The sequence below is a fragment of the Nilaparvata lugens genome, chromosome 3, assembly GCF_014356525.2.
Source record: "Nilaparvata lugens isolate BPH chromosome 3, ASM1435652v1, whole genome shotgun sequence".
In the NCBI taxonomy this organism is placed as follows: Eukaryota; Metazoa; Arthropoda; class Insecta; order Hemiptera; family Delphacidae; genus Nilaparvata; species Nilaparvata lugens.
This window is the reverse complement of record NC_052506.1, coordinates 31,246,768-31,271,404: the sequence shown is the minus strand read 5'-3', so window position 1 is coordinate 31,271,404 and position 24,637 is coordinate 31,246,768. Positions and strand designations below refer to the sequence as shown.

The 24,637-nt window shown below is 36.3% G+C and overlaps 1 protein-coding gene across 1 annotated transcript in view; it reads left to right on the top strand.

Moving 5' to 3' along the window:
• Positions 1-24,637, top strand: part of LOC111054000 (protein Wnt-10a) — a 39,496-nt gene that overhangs the window by 6,652 nt on the left and 8,207 nt on the right. Inside the window, exons 2-3 of the mRNA XM_022340958.2 lie at positions 9,939-10,177; positions 16,801-17,129. Coding sequence (XP_022196650.2) covers positions 9,939-10,177; positions 16,801-17,129 — 568 coding nt within the window. The remainder of the gene's footprint in view (positions 1-9,938; positions 10,178-16,800; positions 17,130-24,637) is intronic.

Below are 24,637 nucleotides of genomic sequence, written 5' to 3'. Positions count from 1 at the left end.
ACATCTGACCACTTATTTATATATATTTTCTTCAAACTCAACACTGGTGCCACAATACAAACTCGATTGAAGATGTGAACTAGATTTTCCATTGTGTTTATTAGTAAGAATGTTTTTAATTCATTATTTTAATTTTGTAAGAGGCTCAACTTAAAATATTATTCCTGTTGCCATGAACAGTTGGTGAATTGGTTTCAGTCATCATTCATACATTGATTTCAACAATTTCTCAGAATGATATGAATCTTGACACACAAATCGCATGTAGCATTTCAACTATAAAATTAACATCAACATCAGTAACATCAAGCGATGTTATATTTATATTGAGCTGATCATTAGTTTCTATAACATAACATTATTTCAAATGCAATATCATGACTGAAAACGATATTAGATCAAATATTCATCGTCATCATATTCGATTTTTGATTGGAAAATGTGGGAACGTTCATTATCTTATAATCTTATTTGGAAAGACGATTATATCTTTGAGCAGCCCCTACCTGAATGAAATCATTTCTGGTCTGGTATGATCATATCTTGAAGATGACATAAGGAACTGAGAATAGGAATTCTAATGATAGATAATTGATAGTTTATGTCATAGACATTTGAAAGGTCTAACGAAACTCATTCAATGGCATACTCACTTAAACATGAAGTGCAAGGGCAAGGTGATGATGATTATCACATCGCTCAATATGAGTCGAATGAAATTGGGCGAGTCAGTGGTTGTTTCAATTTATCATTTCATTTTTCATTTGTACTCTATTTATCGTATTGCGGAATAATCGATTGAATTCCAGCCCGAATTGGCTATCAAATTAAGGATCAAATCTATCTATTAAGCTAGAATTAATGTGAAAGTATAAAATGAGTTTCAAGGTACAGTAGATTCAAATCTGCCTGTCTACCAATCAAATCAAATTCTTATTTTCCGAGCTCTATAATTCGAATTCGAATGGATTGTCGGTCATCTTCGATGAAAGAAATGCGGACCCGTGTGTCTATAACTCTTCCATTACAAAACTGAACAAGAGCTTTTTTATTATACCAACTAATATTCAATAATAGAAATCATGTGTCTACAAGTTAGTCACAGGAAGTAGGATAAAAATAGAAAAGTAGGACGTTCCTCACATCATTTCGCCAGATTGTGATTGTATTGGACACAGTTTGTATTGCATAAAGACACTGACCAAGTCTGACATTTTTTCTAGTATTGTGGGGATGAATACAGTGACTACATAGCATAGGGATGATCATGTAGTGATCTCTCAGAGAACTTATCTATCTTCATGTGGGCATTTTCATCGCTGCTGAAAGAGTTTTAGGCCAACCTGTTACTTTCTTACTTTTTGCTTTGAATGCTAATATTTACCATGCCTTCCTATACCTACAGACTTCCTGTATATTTTAGGATTAGTTAAAAGAATTTCCTCATGAATCAGGTATAAAATGTCGCATAAATTATCTATCCAAACACTTCCCGCACAAAGGAATTTTTTCATCTCCATTTACAGTATTTGCAAAATCACAATTGCATAAAACTTTTCTCAATATTTCCCGAAAAAGAGACACTAATATGCTTGAATGGCAATGCCACTATGCCACTTTCTGTTCATAGTGGAATTTGTATGAACTTTTTGTTCCTATATGGTTTAATAAATTGAGATATCATGACAGATAATTTCTAAATTCAATCTCGCAGCAATAAATAATTTGTAATTTGTTCATCCCTTTATTTGTTTATGTTATAACAGTGGACGAGTGAATCCTCAAAGGTTTTCAAGTTTCTCGTTTTCTCCCAAACTGCGCTTCAAAATAGAAACAAGAGAACTTGTGAACGTAATGAATATGATAATATTGGAATTGAGAAACTATGAACCTTGAGAGGATTGAGCCTTTTGTTTTAAATGAGTGAGGTCAATGAAAGTTTCTACTCGCATACTATTTTGGAAGGAAACAAACTGCTATGATCTGCCTAGAGAGTAGTCTATCGTTACACCACAACTGGAACGTAGTACTCTGATTGTTAGAAATCTTGCCAGACGTCCTCGCCCTATAAACACTCGATCGATGCACATTGCCATGGAGGGAGGATGCATTTGTCGAATTGACCCACTGTTTGTAATCTGTACCCGCATGCAATCTGCAAAATTGCTCTTCTTCACTTGAACGCGACATTCATCGCCTCATCTCGTAGTCATATGCGTCTGTTGTGCTTTCACACCTCTGCTCTCTTCCAAAGTAAATCAGAAACGCTTCCAAACAAATCAACATAGAGCACTCTCTAGAGCTGAATAACTCCACGGTAACACATTGAGAAATTCGTGCAATCAAATCTGAAAAGTTTCTGAATAAATTCACAGAAAATATCCTACTTGTTTTAGGAGACCTCCACAACTTATCGATGATTGCACGAGTTTTTTATATATTTTTTCTTATTGTCACAATTATTCACTTTCACTTATTCCAGTAGGCATTTCAAAATTAATGCTTTTTGAGATGAATTTTGTAAGTGTTGATTAATATAACTATCAATCAAACCCAAATTAAATGTTCAGAAGTAATTTCGTTTACAAGATAACACCATCATTTATGGATTTCATGATATTCGAATGTACTTCATTAGTAATTTATCATGTGTTCTATAGGTAGTGGTGACCCAACGTTAGTAAACAGTCTACTAACTTCAGTTATGACCTATAGTTCTTGATTATATAAAAAAATCTAGTCAGTTCTTCAATTTTCAAAATTAAAATCATGTTATTTCTTTTAATATTCAATAACAGAGATGCTCGCATGAATTCAAACTATATGAACGACATAACACTTATAATAATGGCTAAACTATAGGTTACAATTTTGTTATACTTACATAGATATGAATTCTCAAAGATAAGATTTTACTCAAATCCTGGTTTCACAAAGAACACTATTATTTTAAGAGTGAAAAAATTCCAATTCATATTTTGTTTCACGGTTATAGACAAATTTTATCAATCTCTTTTTTCTTTAGGGCTACTAAAAAAAGATAACTTTAAAAGGGGTACTCAGATTAATATTTTACAATCTCATTTTTATTATCAAATTGAAAAATAAATTATTAGAGAGCTCCAATCATGAATTGACTATGAATACGAAACCTGTTAGCTCGAGTCAATTTTCTCAACGAGCATTTCAGATTATGAATTGAATTGCTCTATTGCAGTATAATATGAAAAATCAACTCTCACGCCAAGTAAGATGGAAAGGAAGGATGTGATGGAAGGATGTAATGAAATGGAGCGAGTCCAAACAAGCATTGACTTTTTCCACGAAGCCGGATATCCATTCATAGAGTCCCGTTCATACTTCATAGCCTCCAATAAATTAAACAGAATACTCAGTTGGTCTAACTTGATAACAAAAGAATTTTATACATCAACTATGAAGTATTTGAGGTTTTTTCCTTTACCTATCTTCTCCTATAACCTGTATAGCGATTCAAACGAAAAATTATAAGCAAAATTCACCTCCAGTTATCAGACAACCTCTAGCGCCAGTTTACACCTAATATATTTCTATTGGAATCAAAATGTGATGTTGATGTCTTCATATCTGTCTTTGCTTTTATTTCATGCCTCAGATGGAATTTGAATTTGAATTTGAATTAAGTGATGTATTTGATTCATTTCAATATTGAAATAAATACGTGTTGGATAAAGTTCTCTTATCCAAAGAACAAAGTAACTCAGTTTACATCATTGCAATGTTGTTGAGTTGAATCCTCAAGCTTATCTCAAAGTATGTGTCACTCTAACGAGGATAACTTTTGAATATCCATTGATGCAGAATGAAAATAAATTCTCTTGATCGCCTGAAATAGCTATGGTTTAATTTCCTAAAATTATTATTCCATGACTGCTCCGGAGACTTCCAAACCTCTATCTTATCACTGAATCTTCTAATTGATTCTTCATTTATGTGTATTTTATTCTCAAGCTTCGTGACTGCTAGATTAAAACTTGAACACGTCAGTGCTCAGTTCATGCGTAGGAAACGAAATATCAACGGACCATTCAGAAAATAGACTGGACTGGTGAAGCCATGTCTTCCAATTTCAGAGCACGAAACATCGTCAAGCTCACCCACCTTACAGGGTTTTAAGAGATCCTTTACCACTTTCAATTCGAATGCCTCGTCAAATGTACAATTCTCAAGCGCTTCCTTACACTTTGAAAGCATTCGAGAAATTCTTTATTTTTTATTTTCTGCTCTCTGTTCGGTAATACACGGAAAGGCATTTAGAGAGCAGTGAAAACCTGCTTGTAACGACATGGAAAAGAAACGGGGATGTGAACTGGTGGACTGTGCCGTGCTTTTGCTGTTTGCTGTGGAGATGGAGACCAGTAGTCTATGCTGGCATTCCATTGGTATTATAAATTTGTCGAGATGCTCCAGGCTCATCGCGTGGGAACCATTCTAAACGGGCCATTGCTTTTTGATTCTGTTGTTTTATGACTCTCACATTAAGAGACTGGCTACTGAGAAGATTTAAGACAACTACTTCCCCATCAGGTTGTTGACTTCAGACTTTCGTTCACTTCATTTTGGAAGTGGAGGTCGAAATGTCACAAATTGATACCTATCAAGATACAGTCAAGTGGTATGGACTGGTATTTCTGAGAAGACCTCAAGGTCGTTAAGTGAAATCAAGCTCAAAAAATGTCCATGATCATGATGGACATAATTCAAAAACTAAATTTATTTAAAACTAGCTGGCCCGGCGAACTTCGTACCGCCAAATAGTTGATGCATCTCATGACAAACTTTAGCTGGATGCACACCTCCAAATTTATAACCCATACTAACAATCCTCAAATCCAGACCATCCTATTATTTTTTATTGACCGAATAATCAGTTCAGCATACTCTTCCATGTGCGTGTACATTACGATAAAATCATAACTGACAAATTAATTGATCACGCATATCATTGATCGACGTGTAGTTTAAGCTATGCTATATTTTGGCATAAATCACATGTGCTCCCCCGTTCACTCCTTTCACTTACTCAAAACATGCAGGGAATTTAAAACTCTTTTGAAAAATCTAATGCGTGACCTTGAAAAATAGCTGGGAAATTAATTGCTTCAGAAACTTTTTGAATAATTGGTGAGTGACGATGAACCCTGATGTCGGAATTATAATTGGAGAATCGAGGGTTTCGATAGAAATCAATGGTACAAAATTGATTACTCTTTTCAGTAATAACTTCAAAAACCAACTTTTATTAGAAACTTGCAGGTAACTCGTGCTCCGCAAGGGTCCAAATAAAAACTCAACCTACTGAAATCTTGAAGAATTGAAAATAGGCCTATTACCATTCTCGGTGAAGTATTGAAAAAGATCGATCAATAATAAGTCTGAATAGGTAACTGAATATATGTGACTAATAACTAAAATATGTAATGGCTGTTACTAATATAAATGTTACTGAATGAGTAACTGATATTTGAATAACTGGCTTCGGGGGATCTAATGGATTTCATTTATATAGATAATACTAGCCGGCAGGCTCGCTTCGCTCGCCATATCCTTCTAGCCAGGGGGCTCCGCCACCTGGACCCCCGACTGGATCATCCAAAAATGAGATCAGCGGGCTTGCTTCGGTCGCCTGCATGTAGACCTCAGCGGAACCTCTGTACCGAATTTGAACGTATTATGTCAATTTGATCTCGAAAAACACCTGTTACTATATCGGCGTATCTTTGGCGAACAAAATTCTTCCACCTCAGCTAAACCTGTGTACTGAATTTTTTTAATATATTTCCATCAATTATTGAAAAAGGTGAGGAAACGCAGAAAAGCTGAGAAAACGCTAATTTTGAGCGTATCTTTGGCGTTATTTCAAATTCCTCCTAACACAACATTATTGCACCCCAGCTGAGCTTCTGTAGTAAATTTGAACATTTTCTGTTTATTTGTTCTCGATAAAGCTGAGAAAACGCTAAAAAACGCAGATTTTGGGCGTATCTTTGGAAATTTTTCCAAATCCGTTCTTAACGCGCCTCTAAAGAGCCAACTGAACACATCTAACAAATTTGAAATGTTATGTCATATTTTTATCATATGTTAGGACGATCCAGTCGGGGGTCCAGACTAAACGTCTGTCTAAACGGATATATGGCAAGCGAAGCGAGCCTGACGGCTAGTAATATAATATTTCCAGGAATAGCTCTGATTGAAGTAGCAGTACCCAATCAATTTTTCCACTTTAAATCAGGACCTCCTAAATAGGTATTTATCCAGTACCTCCTAAATACCTATTTAGGAGGTACTGGATAAATTGGTATTTAGGAAGTCTTGGATAAATGCATTTCAATCTTCAACTTGGTGCCAACCTAACAACGTCAACTCAACTTAATGCCAACCTGACAAAATTTTTAATTTAGTTACCAGAACAACACTGTTTGGAAGAGCTACTCTCTAGATTATAGTTCTATATTAACATATATTATGGACATTTCAATTATAATTTTAAGATATTGGAATAAGAAGAATATACATGCTAAAAAACGAACTTTGAACCCTTAAAAACCACCCTTAGAGATTTCTTAGTGCGCCTCTAAAGGGCCAACTGAACATACCTACCAAATTTGAACGTTTTTGGTCCGGTAGATTTTTAGTTCTGCGAGTGAGTGAGTGAGTGAGTGAGTGAGTGAGTGAGTCAGTCAGTCAGTCAGTGATTGAGTGCAATTTCGCTTATATATATATATATATATATATAATATATATATATATATATATATATATATATATATATATATATATATAGATTATCCAACTCCAAAATAAATTATTTACTAAAAATCACACTCTACTGAACTATTTACTAAACACACACACTCTTGTCTACACAAACCACTCTCGGTCTCAGACAGCACCGTAGCCGTCATTCCATTTTGATGATGATATTATTTTCCAATGATGATTTATCATTAAATTCGATATAATAATCAATATATTATCATCATTTCATTCAATAAAAGAAAGAGTACTTTCCAATAATATAATTAATAAAATATAACGGTCGTTATTTAACTAATATTAAAAAACACTATAGCTAAGTCAGCATATTGTTATTTCAAAGCAAAAACCTAACCCCCTAACCTCCCCTTTTATATTTAAAACATTAATTAACATAAATATTTATAAAAACCCGTAATCCCTTCCACCATATTGCAACTTCAAAGCAAAATCCTAACCCCCTAACCTATATTTTCACCTTTGAAATATAAAAAACCATAATTCTACCTGTACCCTAGCCCTTTCTAGCATATTGCAATTTTAAAGCAAAAACCTAACCTAGCCTTATGAAACATTATTAAATATAACTTGAAATAACCTAACCCCAACCCTTCCACATTCAATACTTTGGATTTCAAAGCAAAATCCTAACCCCCTAACCTATCCTTCCACCTTTGAAACAACAAAAAACATAACTCTACCTGGACCCTAGCCCCTTCTAGCATATTGCAATTTCAAAGCAAAAACCCAACCTATCCTTATGAAACATTATTAAATATAATCTAAATAAAACCTAACCCTTAACCCTATTTTGTCAATTAGTTGAATTTGTACATTGTTGATAAACGATGTGGCAACCTTGCAATGCGTGAAAGAGATAGCGCCATCTGCTTTGTTGAATGACACACAAGGATAGCAACACCATTGCAAATCACACACTGCCATAATAACGTGGACCTCACTATAGATACTCAAAGAATACTTTTGAGTAACTATTTGATAACTGTGACCGTTGCTGGCCGTTACTCTGAATCTGAGACAAAGAGAAGCTGCTTTGTCTACAATTTATCGACGGCTGTTGGATGACGCAATGATTATAACAGCTGATTTTTATTTCTGTGTGTGGCCAGCTCACAAATCTTCTCCCATAAGGATTACAAGTAAACTTTGAAGGACCGTAGGAAAGAGTCCTGAAGTCGGATTATAAATTAATTTGATAGACCATAAACCTGGTCCTGAACATAACGAACACAACTAAAAAAAATCATCAAATTCGGTGTACACATAAAAAAGTTATTGAACGTCAAAATTTGAGGCTCGATTTTTATTTATATAGATCACCGTTACACGCAGCTGATCTGAGAGACCAGAAAGGGTTTTTTGGGCTGTACAATCCCCGGGAGTGACTACGCTGAGTTCAGTTTCCCTTAATACCTTCCTAGCTATTGATTGGCTTCATTGACCAACGAAATTACTCAAACTTTCGTCCTTTTTTATATAACAGGATAACATTGTAAATGCTTAAGAAAATTTGTAGTGTCATTGTTTAATCTAGCTGATATGTGTTTTGTATTGATAAATAACATTTTTCCCCATCTAATTATAACAGCCGATGCAATTTGGAAAGTAATCATAGAGAAAGTAATCAATCGAGTTACAGTTGGATGGGAAAAGGGACGTCGGAAGACCGAGGAAGCGGTGGACACCGGAACAGGCTTTAGAAGCCTAGTCCATGATGGATGATGAATCATAGAGATTGTTAGTTCTCTGGGTACCGACACGTGATTACAGTTTTTTGTCTTTGATTCTTTTATGGTAAAATTTTGTCTTCGACTCATATGGTAAAAAATATATCTTGCATTGTGATTCAGACTCATTTATCCATAGGGTACGAATGGTTAGGTCGATATGTAGGTTTAAGTTTAGGTCGCGAGCAACCTTAATGTTTTTAAGTGTGGCAAGTAACGGTAAAACATGAATACATACAGGCATGTCATGCATGTTTATCATGCACATACACATGTTCATCATGGATGCATGTTCAACATACGCTCGTTCGAAGTCTTGTCCTGCCTATTGTGAACTATGGCAGCATGGTCTAAAATGATATGACTGAGGAGCCTAATATGAGATTGCAGCGTGCATTGAACTATGCAGTTAGGTTCATATATGATGCAATGTGACCATATCACACCTTTCTATAGGAGACTACAATGACTGAAACTGAAGGACCGGAGACAGTACTTCATATTATGTCTTGCATATCACCTAGTTGTCGAGGGCAAGGGTCCGAAGTATCTGAAAGAGAGATTCACCCCTCTTGCGCACATCCACCACAAACACACGGCAGCACCAGTATTTCCTAAGAATTTCACTCCACTGCACAGTTATGTACAACCCCTCTTTTACTGTAGTAGCGTCCCGACTGTGAAACAATCCATCTCCTGAGCTGATTTTCTCAGCAAGCTTCTATTTGTTTAAATCGAGGCTTCTGTCATCATTGATAAATTATACATTAGCATAAGGTGATTATGATGCATAAGGTTTGGTGCATTCATGCTCTCATTTGATTCACCAATTTCATGCACAGTTTCATAATTACTTCTCTTTTTTATTAAGAGTCTGATCACAATATTTTGTAATAGGGCTACCTTTATAGTTTATTTCTTACCTATTTCATCTATCCTCTATGGTATTGTATTATGAAGTTTAATATTTAATATACTTTCATATCTTTAGTATACTTTCATGATAAGTTACATTCCATATGGATGTAAATAACAACTTTTCTTTTCTCTAGTATAGCTTATGTGATCTAGTATAATGTTGATGGCTTAATATATACTGTATTATTTTCTATGATATTTGTAATTGATTAATACTGATGCAGAACTGTTAAATAATTATTTATCTCTTAAGTTTGATTTAATTTTATATTGTCAATTTTTGTAAATGTTACCATAGGCAACAGCCTTCTAACAATATTATCAATAAATATATTTTATGAATAGAAGTTGCAGATTTCAAAATCAGTAGTTCATAAGCGAGTTCTCCAGCGCGGGGGCTCGTTAGTATATTTTCGGTTTTGTTTCTTATTTTCTAATTTTGTAGGATAATGATGTGGTTGATTTGTTGTTCAGGAGCGCGTGCGTGGAGATAATGGCTCTAGACGACTTGAGAGTGTGCAAAACGTTTCCGGGGCTGAGCAAGCGGCAGCTGGAGCTGTGCAGCAGACAGCCGGACGTGACGGCGGCTGCCATACGTGGTCTGCAGGATGCCATCGCAGAGTGCCAGTTCCAGTTTCGCTGGCATCGCTGGAACTGCTCCACGCTCACCACCAAAAGTCGCAATCCACACACTAGTACCATGCTACAAAAAGGTAACCAACTCACTAGATCGAAAAAAGTTACAACTTCCACATCAATCAATACATAATAATGATTCCAGTAACAGTATAAATATACTATCAAAACATACTTGGTAGTCGCTGAGATATGAGTATGAAATGAAAATAGATCAAAACTAAAAATATCAGAAACACTGATGATGGAGAAGATTGCTACATGGCTTTACAGGGTCCCACCTAGCCTGGATTGAGCCAACAATCGGACTCAAGACTTCAGCTGGGACCAGCAGTTTAACGTCTTTTACATAACAGTATTTGATAGGCCTACCATAAATACTAATATCAGTAAAAGTATAAACACATGTTTACATGATACATGTTTTACATGTGAATACATTTTTCATCATTGTTTGATTATAATCACTTAGACATAAAATGTAAATACTGTAGCTCAAAACCAAAATTATCGTATTCGTAAGGATTTTTGTAGATTTTGTAGTAGGCTTCCACAAGACTTTAAAACAGAAGGTTCCACCTAGCTTGAATTGATTCGTCAATCGGTCATACCTTAGCCCGGATCAACGTTTTAACGTGCCGATCAGATAACACGAGAGTGACCTTAGTCCTTAGAAAAACCTTCATAGTCAATTAGCAGAAAAATTGAGAGGATATCAAATGTACTCTACTTTACTACTATTTACTTCTCTACTTACTTTTTCTACTACCATACTGTTAATTCTCAGATTCGCAAAAAAAAATTCTAGAAAAATTCCCATGAAAATTTGTGGTGAAGTAAAGAACTTCAGTTGATTCTTGAAATTGGAATTAATAGAAATGATTAATATCAATAATGAAGAAATTGACCGTCGACAGAATTTATTATCATAACTTTGGATAGTTTCGTGAACAAGCTTGAATGTCAGTTGCTGGAAAAGAAAATTGATCACATTATCATCACATCTCTCAAGAATTCATATACAGACTGGCACAAAAAAATTGATCACTACCTTCAAATGTCTTCCATGTTGAAGCGAGCTTCCTACAGGAAGTCAAGGTATTGAAGAAATAAGGGGTCTCAACAAACCAATCTGTTATTCACTGATCCATTGATATATTAATAAATGATGTAATGATGGTCGTTCATATTTGATTATTATTATTATTATTATTATTATTATTATTATTATTATTATTATTATTATTATTATTATTATTATTATTATTATTATTATTAATATCAACAATTGAGGTTCCAAGCCATGTTCAAAAGTTTCAAGCGTTTGACACTTTACGTTATCACATTATATCTGTAATTTCTCCTTTTTAGCAATTACCTTTAAGAATCTATCACAATAATCATCTTATTATTGTTATAATAATTAACACTGATTTTTAATTTTTATAATATTATTTTGATGAGTAAAGCAATGTTATGAGGTTTGGGAGCATTGGCATTGTAGCGATCGATAGGCCTATCACCGTGTCACTGTTGTTGCAACTAAATCTCCCTAGAAGCAAGAGTTTTGGCATCACTTTGATGTTATTTGAGGTCGAATTTGAAGCCACGAGTAAACGGATTCTGTTTACCTTGACGAAGAAACCTAACCGATGACACGGTTTGTCACGGCTGGATTGCCAGCAATTGCGGGGTTATTCGCTCGAAAATCGAGAAAGGCAAGAAAGGGGGAAAGGACTGAATTGGAGGGTGTGGGCAATATAGGCCCACGACAGGGTTGTTGGAGAGAACTTGCACAGCTCTCAGCAGACTCACAACTACGCTGAGTGATTTGCATGCTTGGTTCGGCATCAAAGGACTCCTCAGTGCTCCACAAACAATTCTCATCTTGCACTTTCTCGGTCTTCCGTTTACTTACACGTTTTGAACTCAAATCACTAACTTCGATCATAGTTAGAAGTTAAACGATCGTTGGCAATCGCGAAAACCTTGCAGTGATCTATTTCCCGCCCAAATTTCATAAATTTAATCTGGATATAGTAAGAGTGGAACTATAAACCATTGGTTTCGAAATTATCTTATTGTATATTCTCTTATTGCATATCTCTCAAACTGAATTATTATACTACTTATTCAACTATATTCAGGGAATATTTATTATTTTTCAGTTTTCAATAATTCCATTCATAAATAATTGTAGCGGAGCCACTGAGTCAATAAGTGAAACTCATTGAAAAGCAAATATCAAGTATTTTCTATAGTATTGTATTGATATTTCAACACATATCGGTGATTTCAGCTAAAACTCATCAATAGAAATGAGAGATTAAATTTTGTAAGAGATTCTCTACTGTATACTATCTATCAATTTTATATCCTGTATCTAAGTAATTGATTGAAGACATATTTCATAAGGCCCCTCCCATCCATAACTACATGATAATTATATGAGAAGTAAAATCATACTATGCAGATTACCAGATTGAAAGCGATTACCAGATATAGCGAAAACGATTGTGGAGGAATAAGGCAACAACTGACTCATCTAAAACTGAAAATTTGTAGCTATGTAATGACAGAACATTGTGAGAACATGAAAAAGCTCTTGTCGTGAGATGAAAAACTTAATTTAAAATGTATTTTACACCGTGTAACATGTGTTTCTTTTTTGTGTGGTGAGAAATGTATGAGAGTCATTGGTAGTGATGCTTGTCACGTAGAGCATGGCGTTGTGCGTTGGCACCCGCGGATGGTCATGCCGATTCCCACGAGCTGTCTTCGCGTCGCTATCTGCTCTTTGTCTGGCGCGGCGATCTTTACGGGGCGAATCTGGCAGTGGCAAGAGGGGCTGAGGTTGAGTCGAGTGTGTTACATAGGTGGAAAGAGCCAGTGTTTACGCTCACTTATCAACACTGCTCGTTCCGACGCTCGCTTTATTACACGCACGGCGACGTTTTTATTTCGTGTTTACCCTTCCGGGACGAACAAAGACAGGAGGGGTCATGGGAGGAGGGGAGGTACAGTGACCCATCATCGAGGCGGCCGTTCGTCACCCGGACACTGGAATCTGACGATAACATCGCACGCCTCTGACTTATGTTATTATGGTGAACTATGGCCTATAAAACAGTAAAACACTAGCATCTTGATTCAAATCCTCCAAAATCCAATACTCACCCAACAGATCTGGCGATAGCCACCAGTTAGTTTCCAGAATATGATAATTTGACTGATTACATCAAATCTACATTGGCCAGTCAAGAAATAGAGACCCGATATTCTCTACTGTTACAAGAGATTCAACGAAGGATGAATCCAACAATAGGCAACTCTCGATCAATTTATTACTTTAACCAGAAATTTATCTTCGAAGTAGTGTACTGGATTAGGCTATACATTCTCCTCTCGCATAGAAACAATTTAAGCTAACTTATCAATCTTCAGTGCTTGGAAATCTTGTCTCAGTAGAAGAGAAGTATACTTAAGTGAGTTAATTGATTAGTCCTATAATTCAAATTTATAGTACATAGAAGGAGCTCAACAATCAGCGTTCTTACTTTCAAGTCAACTTGCACTCAACAGAGTCAACATCCAAGATGGCCCTATTCCTATGCTATTTGAAAGTCATGTTGAACACGCGATTGATTACGATTGATTGTCAAAGACTGTGATTTCATGTCCATGATGTAATCAAATATGAACATTAATCATATCCTCGTGTGAGCAAAAATAATTTCAATAGTCAATACCACTTTTGATTGAGAAGTACCTTATTGTCAACCAGTCAAAGTGATACGAAGGCCAGGGACATACACTAGTCCAAGCAATGAATGCTCAAAAAAGGTATAGAGAGAATAACGTAATCCGATGCCAAAGCGAACAGCTCACGTTCAGAACAATTCACACAGAAAATTTTTATCGCTTCAATAAAGTCAAATCAGCGAGTAATGTTGACTGATTTCATTATCTTCCAGTTTACTGAATTATTATATTCTACAAATCAAATTTCTCTCTACAAGATGCTGAGAATGTGATATTCAGGTTATTCATTACAAATGGAGAGCAGAAAAATGTCTAGATCTACAATCATTATGAACAAAAGAGATTGGGAATAAAGTAAATAAGAATAGATTTATCCTTTGAAAATAAGTGTTCCATCTCAGGGACAAGCAGCATGAGGCATTTTTCAGACAAGTCGGCAGGGCAGGAAGCTTTCCGATTGACTGATTGGGTTGGCGTTCGTGAATCAGCTGATAATCAGCCAATCGAAGAGCTTCCTACCCTACTGACTCGTCTGAAGAACGCCTCATGTGGCTTACCCCTTTGAGTAATATCCGAATAATATCATAATGTTTGAAATTTTAATGCACCTTCCTGTCTCTGTGTGGACTGGATGAAGAATAAGTCGATTACAGGACCGAAAATACGAGGATTTTGGGCCATTCTGAATCTAGCACAAGAAAACTTTGCATGAATAAATTGATTCTGGACTTCTCTTATGTATCCAAACAATATATTCAATGTACCGAAACATGTTGTGACTAAACAACTTTAAAAAGGGTACTTAGATTTATATTTTTATTTATATAGTGACTGGACTATACATTCCTATCCTCTCCACTTGACAAACGAGGTTTGTAAAATAAACCTCTCCACTTGTGTAAAATAAGTTGAGACTTGGCTCTCCATCCGAAGAAATTACAAGGTTGCCAATTCGTGTAAAAGTGCAACTTTCTCAAATTTCCAAATTCAACATCAGAATTGGATGTAGAATATCATCCCCGATATCCTAGTAGTGCTAAAAAAGTTCCAGGGTTGAAGGATTGGAAGGAAATTCAAATTTTATGATAAAATTGGAAACATAGCAAAGATTTGAACATCACTACTCTCAGAATCGTGGGAGGTTGTAATGCGTAATAATTTTATATCAAACTAATGGAGAGAATGTCTCCTTTCTATTGGTGTCTGGATAATTTTTAAACGACCTATAGTTATTCTTTATTTAATGATTATGTTCGTCAATGTCGTGACATTTCGAGCAGAAAACATGAAATTTTCGACATGCGGAAAACTTTTTTGTTTCAAAAGATAAGTGGGTGGTGAAAGAGAGAAAGTTTCTCAGAAATGATTGAAATTATTTTTTCAATTGTCAAAGTAGTCGGACGATAGTATTCTGGTCTCCAAAGAATTATAAAGTTGGAAGAGCGGCTACATGGCATTCTGAGAAACTTTCTCGCTTCCACCACCAACTTATATGTTGAAACAAAAAAGTTTCTAGCATATCGAAAATTCAATGTTTTCTGCTAGAAATGTCTCGACATTGACGAACATAATCATTAATTAGAAAATAACTATAGGTCGGATAAAAATTATCCAAACACCAATAGAAAGGAGACATTCTCCCCTTTAATTTAATATAAAATTATTACGCATTACGACGCCCCATGATTCTGAGAGAAGTGATATTCAAATCTTCGCTATGTTTCCAATTTTATCATAAAATTTAAATTTCCTTTTAATCATTAAACCCTGAAACTTTTTTAGCACTACTATGTTATCGGGGATGATATTCTACATCCAATTCTGACGTTGAATTTGAAATTTGAGAAAGTTTAAATTTTACGATTTGGCAACTCTGTAATTTCTTCTGATTGAGGGCCAAGTCTGAACTTATTTTACACAGACTATACCTTCTTCTGTTTATACTGTTCAACGTCACCACCTTTATTCAAACAAAATTTTCCTCCACCTTACTCATTCCTCTATCTAGGACAAATCTCAACAGAATGCTTCAATTATGTGGAAAAAGCCGCGAGATACAGTACCACTATAATCAATTTTTTCCTATCTTACATTTTTGGCCCAATAAATGAAATACTTTTCAACATACAAATAAAACCTACATAGGACAGCTAACCTTTATCTTAGGGCAAACCATCTGGGGGAATGTTTGTTCGTTGAACACTTTTTTTATGGGCTGTCTTGTTTTGTGAAATAATACGAGTTTTGTGGAATGTTGAGTTTTTGAATTTTGAGTTTTAATCTCAATATTATTTGAAGATTACTTCTTCTTCGGGTATGCCTTTCTTATTTAAATTGGTTTGGTACTCTTGTATTGCTTGAGGGAGCGATTTGACTCAGTGGCCACGCTGATAAGCTACCGCGTGAATAAGTCAAGAATCATGCGCCTGGTACTCCTGTTGGAAGGGTGACTGCTTGAGCCAACTCCTCTGAATAAATGGATTCATGAGTTGTAAAATCGCTCCCTGCCTTCCCGGTAGTTCATAACCCACCTAAAACTGTAGGTTCATTCATCTCTCATCATCATCCGCCTCATGTGGGCATCACCCTCAGCAAAAAAGTCACCTTTATAGTACCCTGTTCATAGGCTTCCTCCTTACTCCATTCTTCTACCATAAATCGTCCTCTTTCTTGAAAAAACCATCAATCAATACTGCCTCTCTACCTCAAAAATTGGTTTTGCTCATCTTCTCATACAGACCATAACCAAAATCTGCACTCTCTTTCCTACATTTAATCTTCATCCGATCTCTGTACATGACCAAACCACCTTTAATTCACTTCAATATTGTACTCTGCATCCTCTTTAAACTGAGCGATTCGAAGAATTGCTTAAAATTGTTTGGAAGTCTTAAAAAAATTAAATCTGAATATAGAAGGAGAATATTGGTTGTTGCAGGTTACCGAGAGTCCGCGTTTTCGTCGGCGATTGCGGCGGCGGGCGTAGCGGCAAGTGTAGCCCGGGCCTGCAGCAGCGGACGCCTGCTCGCCTGCGGCTGCCAGCCGAGGACTCGCAGCTCGGCGGCGGTCGGAACCGCAACCGCAACCGCCGCTGCAACCGCTGCCGCTGAGCGGACGACACCGGCAACCCGCTGGAAGTGGGGCGGCTGCTCACACAATTTGCAGTACGGCATCGAATTCTCGAAAAAGTTCCTCGACGCTCGAGAAAAGGGCGCCGGTGACATTCAGTCCAGGGTCAATTTGCACAACACTGAGGCTGGACGTCTGGTGAGTGTTCATATTTCAATCATTATATGTGAAAAATATTTGGGTCTTACAATAAATGAGAATCTAAATTGAAGGAGTCATTTTTTATATCCAAGGGCCAGACCATATTGAGCGTTTTTCAATCATTTTTAAACGGCGTTTTTAGATTCGACAGGGCAGAATCGCTCCGATTGGTTGATTGGATGGCGCCTGAAAAATCGCTTAGTTTGGTCTGGCTCAAAAGAGGTCTTTAATGATGTGTTTTACCATTGTAAATATATTTGCTAGTTGAATTAATGTTATGAAGGATCTGGACTTTTCATTCTTTTATTCTCATATTGATAATTGAATAACATTCATAAATAAATTAATATGGCATGACATTTTAGGCAATCTCCTATTACGCTACTCAATTAAACTATTAAGCTCTGATAAAATGTTATTAAATTGATAACAAGGAAGGGATTCTATTGTAATACATTCCCTGCTGTCATTTTAAGATCCTGCCTGTTCGATTACTGTTTCTATTCAAGATCTCAGTTATTTTTTCCGTATCAGTTAAAATAAGGTGTGTGCTTAACCTATTACGGCCATCCGCCAAACTGAACAAACAGTAGTGTATAAGTCTGCTCCATTTTTCTATTCTCCATTTTTTCCTTTCTATTCTCTATTAATGGAGAATGATATTATCAGAGTCAATCACTCACAGCTTTATTGGAATTAAAAGATGCAATAAGAACCTTACTTGTCAAGAATTTAAGTAACAATTCATCTTGTGAGATACTGAAGGCTGCAAATCATGAAATACAATGAATTCTTGAAGACACCAAATTACACTATGTTGTACACATAATATTATATTATATTCGTATCCCCGTACAGTCTCGTATTTTTGAATTAAGTAAAGTGAAATCGAATAAGTAAGAATATGAGAAAGAGAAAAGACTGGTATTCTCTGTTAACTCTGTGCATTTTTCATAAGAATAATATTGCTTGAGAGTCAGTAAGAGGTTGTCTTCTTGGATTTCTAGGAATAGTTTTCCTATTGAAAGCCTCATTGAACGTAGTTGTAGTTCAGAAATGATTCATCTTTGTATGAAGAAGAGAATTTATTATTTTGTAATACTTTGTATAATTTATTCTCTCTTTAGATTTAAGAATCAAGAAGTATGAGAATGTTGTACAAGAAAATTGAATCAGTTTTTTTAGATTTCCAGATAAGAGTATTAGAGTGGCATTAATATTCTTACACGGGTATTCGACTTGAGGGAAATCCCAAACGCTTTGGTATTTTCGATGCGGACAATGAATGTCTGTTGGGTGATGATTATTTTTTTTTTTTTTTTTTGCTGGCGGAGGGAAGAACAAATAAGTATGGGGATCGAGATTTGTGTGTGCGAGAGAGTAGGTGGATGAGAGGTGAGAAGAAGATAGAGCAAAATATAAGCTTGCAGAGTATTTTTGAAAGCTGTTAAAATATGACTTTGGAATGTGGTCGTGCCAACGATGGTCAGTGGAAGGACGGTGGAGGGGGGGACGCGTGACCAATGAGAGGCATCGTGTCGCAGCAGCGACTGCGTGTGGGCGGCGGCTCAGTCGACGCCGCATGCGACTTGCGGCCTGCTGCATGCACTCAATAACAATGCAATGACTGACGCCATTGCCACTCGTTATGCAACCAATGATCACAGTCATTAGCCGCATATCACGTTCAGCGCAGCGGTCAACGGTCAGCACTCTTCCGCCCGCACCCTCGTGCTATGCAGCGCAGCGCTCATCACTCGCCTACCACCAACTCATCCGCCTTGTCCGACAATTAAACTACTCACAGAATGACTTCTATATCTAACTATATCTATATTATGTTGTCTTCTATATCAATATCATTCAATCATCCTATGTATATAATATGTGAATATTTATCATTCTTCCAAACCCAAATCAGAAGGTGAACCGAGATCGTATCACGTCCATCTTTCATCCAATACTCCCTCATGGGTTACAGTTGAAGAGATGCTCCAAAAGCTTATTCATTTAGAAATCGGACATCAATCATACTCTTACCCATAAATTTGTCTCCACCTACAAACCTATTGTGCTACAGTAGTAGGCTGCTTACAAATCACATATCATCCTGGACTCGGATGAGCTCTGCAGAGTTGAGGCGTGGAGATAGCAGTATTGTAGACGAAGACCTTGAATTTTATTTATTCTTATGTTTGTATTGATATAAATTCTCCATTATTATGAATGATCAATTCATTTTGGAATTGGAATAAATGCAATGGTTGGATAATTTGAAAGGAAATAAGCAAAGAACTGGCACTTCATCTCAAGTATACTTGAAGTTTTTTCTGACATTACGCGAGTTGAGAAATGGAATTCGAATATTATTAATTTCATATTATTCTAAATTATACAATTAAGTGGATTGAATGGGTCTCGTACTTGGAAATTGAGTGTGAAATTCTCAATACAGCAGCAATAGATCATTTGACAATGTGATTTGGACACAATATCTGGAACAAAATTTTTGACTCTGAAGCTTTATAAAAACTAGTTAGGAGCTCAACATATTGAAAATCCTTATTTCTAACCCCTGTGCTAAAGGTGGAATACCGTCAAGTTGACACTTGTTGCTGTATTGAGAATTTCACACTCAACACTAAAGCCACTATAAATAATTGATAAAAAATAACATGATGAAAAATACATAAAATTGAAGAGAATTGAATCCTCTACAACCCAACGTTCAGTAATTATTTTTTCGATGCATTGTTTCTGAGTAATAAGCTCTGAAAGTGCAAAAAGTTGGAAAAAAAACTGTATTTTCAAAGATTTTACATTTTTAAAAGTAGGCTAAATATCTCGAAAACTAATGGAGATATCACAAAGCTCTATTGAACAAAACTTGTAGAAAATTTACCTAGCTTCATTTTTGTTCAGTTAGTCATGTCGTAGTACACAAGGGGTAGTGATGAGGAACTTTGATGTATTTACCTTCTAACTAGTCCAAACAAAGCTGCGAAGTCAAATATTGTGTTCCAAACGTTCCCTCCAAATTTTCCTGTCAATTGATCTATTTTTGTTGAATTGAAGATTCTACACTCAACACTATAACAGCTGCAAACGGATGAAACTTGTAGGCTAATTTGTATGCATTAATTTTGAATTCATTATAAATTTCCGAAAGATGCATATTGTTCGAGATATGTGCAAAAAACAAAATATGGTACTTTCAAACCACCCCCACCCTCTCAGCACAGGGCGTAGGGGTGAGGACTTTTGATATGTTTATCCCCTTACTATCCTTAAAAGAGCTGCGGGGTCAAAGATTGTGTTCCAGACTTTTCCCTCTATAATCTTTCGTTGACTGGACTACATGTGATCTGTGTATATTATGTATGAGCAGTGGCGGCGATAAGGGCCCGCGATCCCCGCGGCGCGGGGGAGCCCCTGGCCGATTGGGGCCCCGAGGGGCCCTTAACGAGTGAGGAAAAATAATTAAGAGTTTTAATATAAATCAAGAACCATAGAAATTTTAACCATAAAATGAAAGTAGCGGAATTCATTGATTACTATGTAATAACTAGAATTAAAATGTCAAGCTTGATATTGAGTTGTTCCGCCTCAAGTCTATTGCGCCTAAACCTGTCATTAAAAGCAGGTGACAACCAGCCATTATAGCAAGCCATCAAACAAACGTTTCTCGTTCATGTCAGAATGATTATGCGATAGCATTAGGTGGTTGAGTGTTAGTCGTATTCATTAGTTTCCATGGAATGCTGATTATGCCATTGATTTATCAAAAAGTATAAAACAGTTTCAGTTAGCTATTTATTGTTTTTTTCATTTGTGTTGATGACACACTATATAAGAGTTCAAACATTTGGCCATGCGTATAAGCTCAGCTTTTGCGGAGAGGTTAATGCAGAGCTCATTTAATGATTTTCTATTGAACAATAAGATGAATTTATTGTTTATAGCGCTCATTTTTCTATGCCTGAGTAGCGTCACGTTACGGAACGTTATGAACTTGGACTTATGGTTCGAACGTGCAAATCACACCGTGAGAAATGTTCTCAGATCTCTGATAACGTCCCATTTACTTGACTCAGTTTTTTGGCTTTCAATGCTCGTAGTGTCCACAGGAACAGCCAGTGTAAATTCGGATTGTAGTTGGAATAATCGAAGGACGAATTTGTAACTTTTCTATGTTCCAAATTTCAAATGTCATGATCTTGCTCACCATTCTTGGTTTAAGTTCTGAAGGTCTAAATAAAAAGGAAATTTTGCAATGTCTGATTCTTAACGAAGAATATCCGTTACACTAGGATGATCATGTAAAATGGTACAAATTTACCATTTTTACATAACTTGCAATAAACATTGAGTATGGAAATCTTTTATGTTTTCATGTATAACTGTTCTGTACTAGCCGGAAGGCTCGACTCATCTATTTAGCACTATAGCACAGAAAAGGAAACAGGAGGAACCCTCTCCTCCACTTAAAACCAATATTCATCTAATCTTTGTTCGTCTAGTTTTTGATGATCTCAAAGCTACCTACATCACAGTATTTGTCAATATTGATGAAACACGCTACAGGTAATGCATGAATGAATTATTAATTATAATGAGTGAATAGCTGATAAATTAAAACTATCTACTATTGCTTGATTTGACAGATAGAAGAATAAGAACTTGATTTAAGATCAATGAAGAATAATCACAAAAACATTTGTATCTGTTCTGATACAAATTGGGTTGAATCCTAATTTTCTCGAACGCGAGCTCACTTCTATATTTCCAAAGAGATGTTTCCCCACGCCTGAAATCCAGGCGAATCTTGTATTCTGTAGGTCTCCATTAACATTGCTTGTGTATCTTTATCTATCTACATTGATAGTTTCTCTCCTCCACCCGCCCCAAATTACCTGACTGAACCTAAGAAGCAAATCGAACCTGCTAGGTGGTTCAAAGTATGAAAGTGAGAATGACTCATTTCAATTATTGTTGATATCACAGGTACAATGGGTGTAAGCTGAAAACAGAGAGGCCAAAACGAATGGATATCATGCATTAGGCTATTTGTTTCAAGACGATCGATCATTACTTAAATCTATTCTTATAACTGTAAAGTGTTCTATATTTTCTTTGATGTATAACAACGGGCAACTGGAGAAACTCTCTAAGATATATTATCTTCTAATTTCATGACAATAAACGGGATCAAGTGTTAATGCAAAGGGTTAGGACTCTTCATTTTTCCTAGGATGGACACTCATAGCTACAAACTTCAATGTTCATATGAAAGCATTACAGTTATAACTCAAATTTGCATATTCCATCCCATATCAATGCAAAATTATCTAGTCCATAGGCTAATATGCTTCATCAAGTGATTTATTTTACTTTAATAATTTTCAATGGAAGGGTAGCAGAAATATGCAACGCTATACACATGAATAAAGAAATCTTAATCTGCATAATATAATATAGTATGGTATTTGTTAGTTTCTGAGATAATATGATAAATTAATAAATGAGTTGGTGTTTAGATATAATTTTTTATCAACAAGATGTTAAGCTCAAGCATTGGCTAGGCCACTTCACCACTATATGAAACACGTTTTCTACAAATAAAATCATAAGGGTGCAAAACAACCACACTTAGTTTTATGTCTATGGTCAATTCAATTAAAGAAAAACTTGAATTGCAAGACTTCAATTCTTTGTATAGGATACTTAAATGCACCCACCCATATTAATAGGTAACCATATATTAAATACAATAGGCCTATGTACAAACACGTACAAAATTGAATGTTACTTGTCAAAATTTGCTCATTTTTTTAAGTATGTGTTTAGAAGTGGGGAGGGGTGAAGCCAATAAGATTGTGAGCATGTGGTAGACGTTGATTTTGGCTTGCAGTTGGCAGGCAGAGGCAGGGAAGCAGCAGCAGCAGCAGCAGCAGCAGTGAGATAATGACAAGCCGAGTGTGGAATTTTGATGAAACATCGGCCGGCGGCAGCAGAGAGGTGTCAGCCGATGAGGGGCGGGTGGCGACGGGGTCAAGAGAAGGCGTATTTCTTGGTCGGTGGTCCCCTGAGGGGCCCGCGGCGCTCCAATATAACATCATAATAATATCGGCGGCACTAAATCCTTGTTTATCCCCTTTGTTGGCCGCGACGTTTCAGGCCACCGCCGCGTGAAAGGGCGGAGTCCCCCCCACCCTACCCCCTCCCCTGGAAGGGGCCGCATTGCTACATCTGTTTACAACAATGAGTTTCGAACATTAATAATTGAGCTTGCCCCCAGCGATCGGCTGCTCTTCCACTGACCGCTCTATCATCGCCTCTTACTCACACTTTTCCACGACAATTTCTCAGTGCTTTCATCTCACTTGCACCGGCCGAATCCTCTGGCTTTCCATCTCACTCACGACCTCCGACACCGGAACAAATCTCCACTTCCCTTTTCCCTTTTCTTTCTCCTCGACGCTATTCTCACGCATATTTCACATTTTCTTATTCCACCTTCTTCTTCAAACTCATTCTCACACCTTGTTTTCCTATTCTTCGTTCTGTTTGTAGCGATTTTGAGCGTGGAGTCCGTATGCAGCTGCCAACTCGTCATCCTTCTCACTCTCACCATCACTATCTATGGACCTATTCTTCTATTTTCCTATGCATTCATCTACTCACCCACCACCCGTCACCCGGTAATCGTGTCAGAAGGCACTATAAATAACCGGCACACCTGATCCGCCTATCGATTTTCATTTGTGTGCGGTAGACCCCAAATTAGTGCTGCCCCTTTTCGACTAATAGCTGTTGGCATAAGCTATGTAGCATGGCATCAGCTCATCCTCGGCTCACATCTTGTTCACACTGATCGGGTCATCAGTCTCTTGTCTCATCACTGACACATCCATGGGTTTATAGCTTTAAATAGTAATTCAGTATAATGATCAAGCTCCTGAACGCAGCAAATTGATGTACTGACTCAGTTATACTTGACTAATCTAGACCACACACATAAGCTCCAAGACCAAGATTCACCCTGTCTCTTCAAAAAATAATTCAAAAAGATATTGACGAAAATTATGTTACTTTGACAGTTCCTTTACGACTGAAATCAATAAGTAAAAGCTTCTGCAACAATTAAAGAAGGGCTTAGACCCATACCTCGTGGACACTGTTGCAAATCATATGTCGAATGCAAGACGAAAGTTTTTCCAACCATTCAACCAATGCTTGAAAGTAATGATTTAATGCATTACGGTGATTATTACTTTTGTCTTCAGTATCAGTGCTAATATATCATATCTGATCAGATTTTAAGAGGCCTGTATTTAATAACATTATAACATTCATAGTATCATCAAGCCTTTTTTGTGGATTTGAGATACACGCTCGCGTCATGAAAATAAGGATTATTGTGTAAATCGAAAAAAATTGCACAATGTGAGTTACAGTATCTTCTATAGTCTAGGCTACTCAAAATATGTCGATACATTTATTGT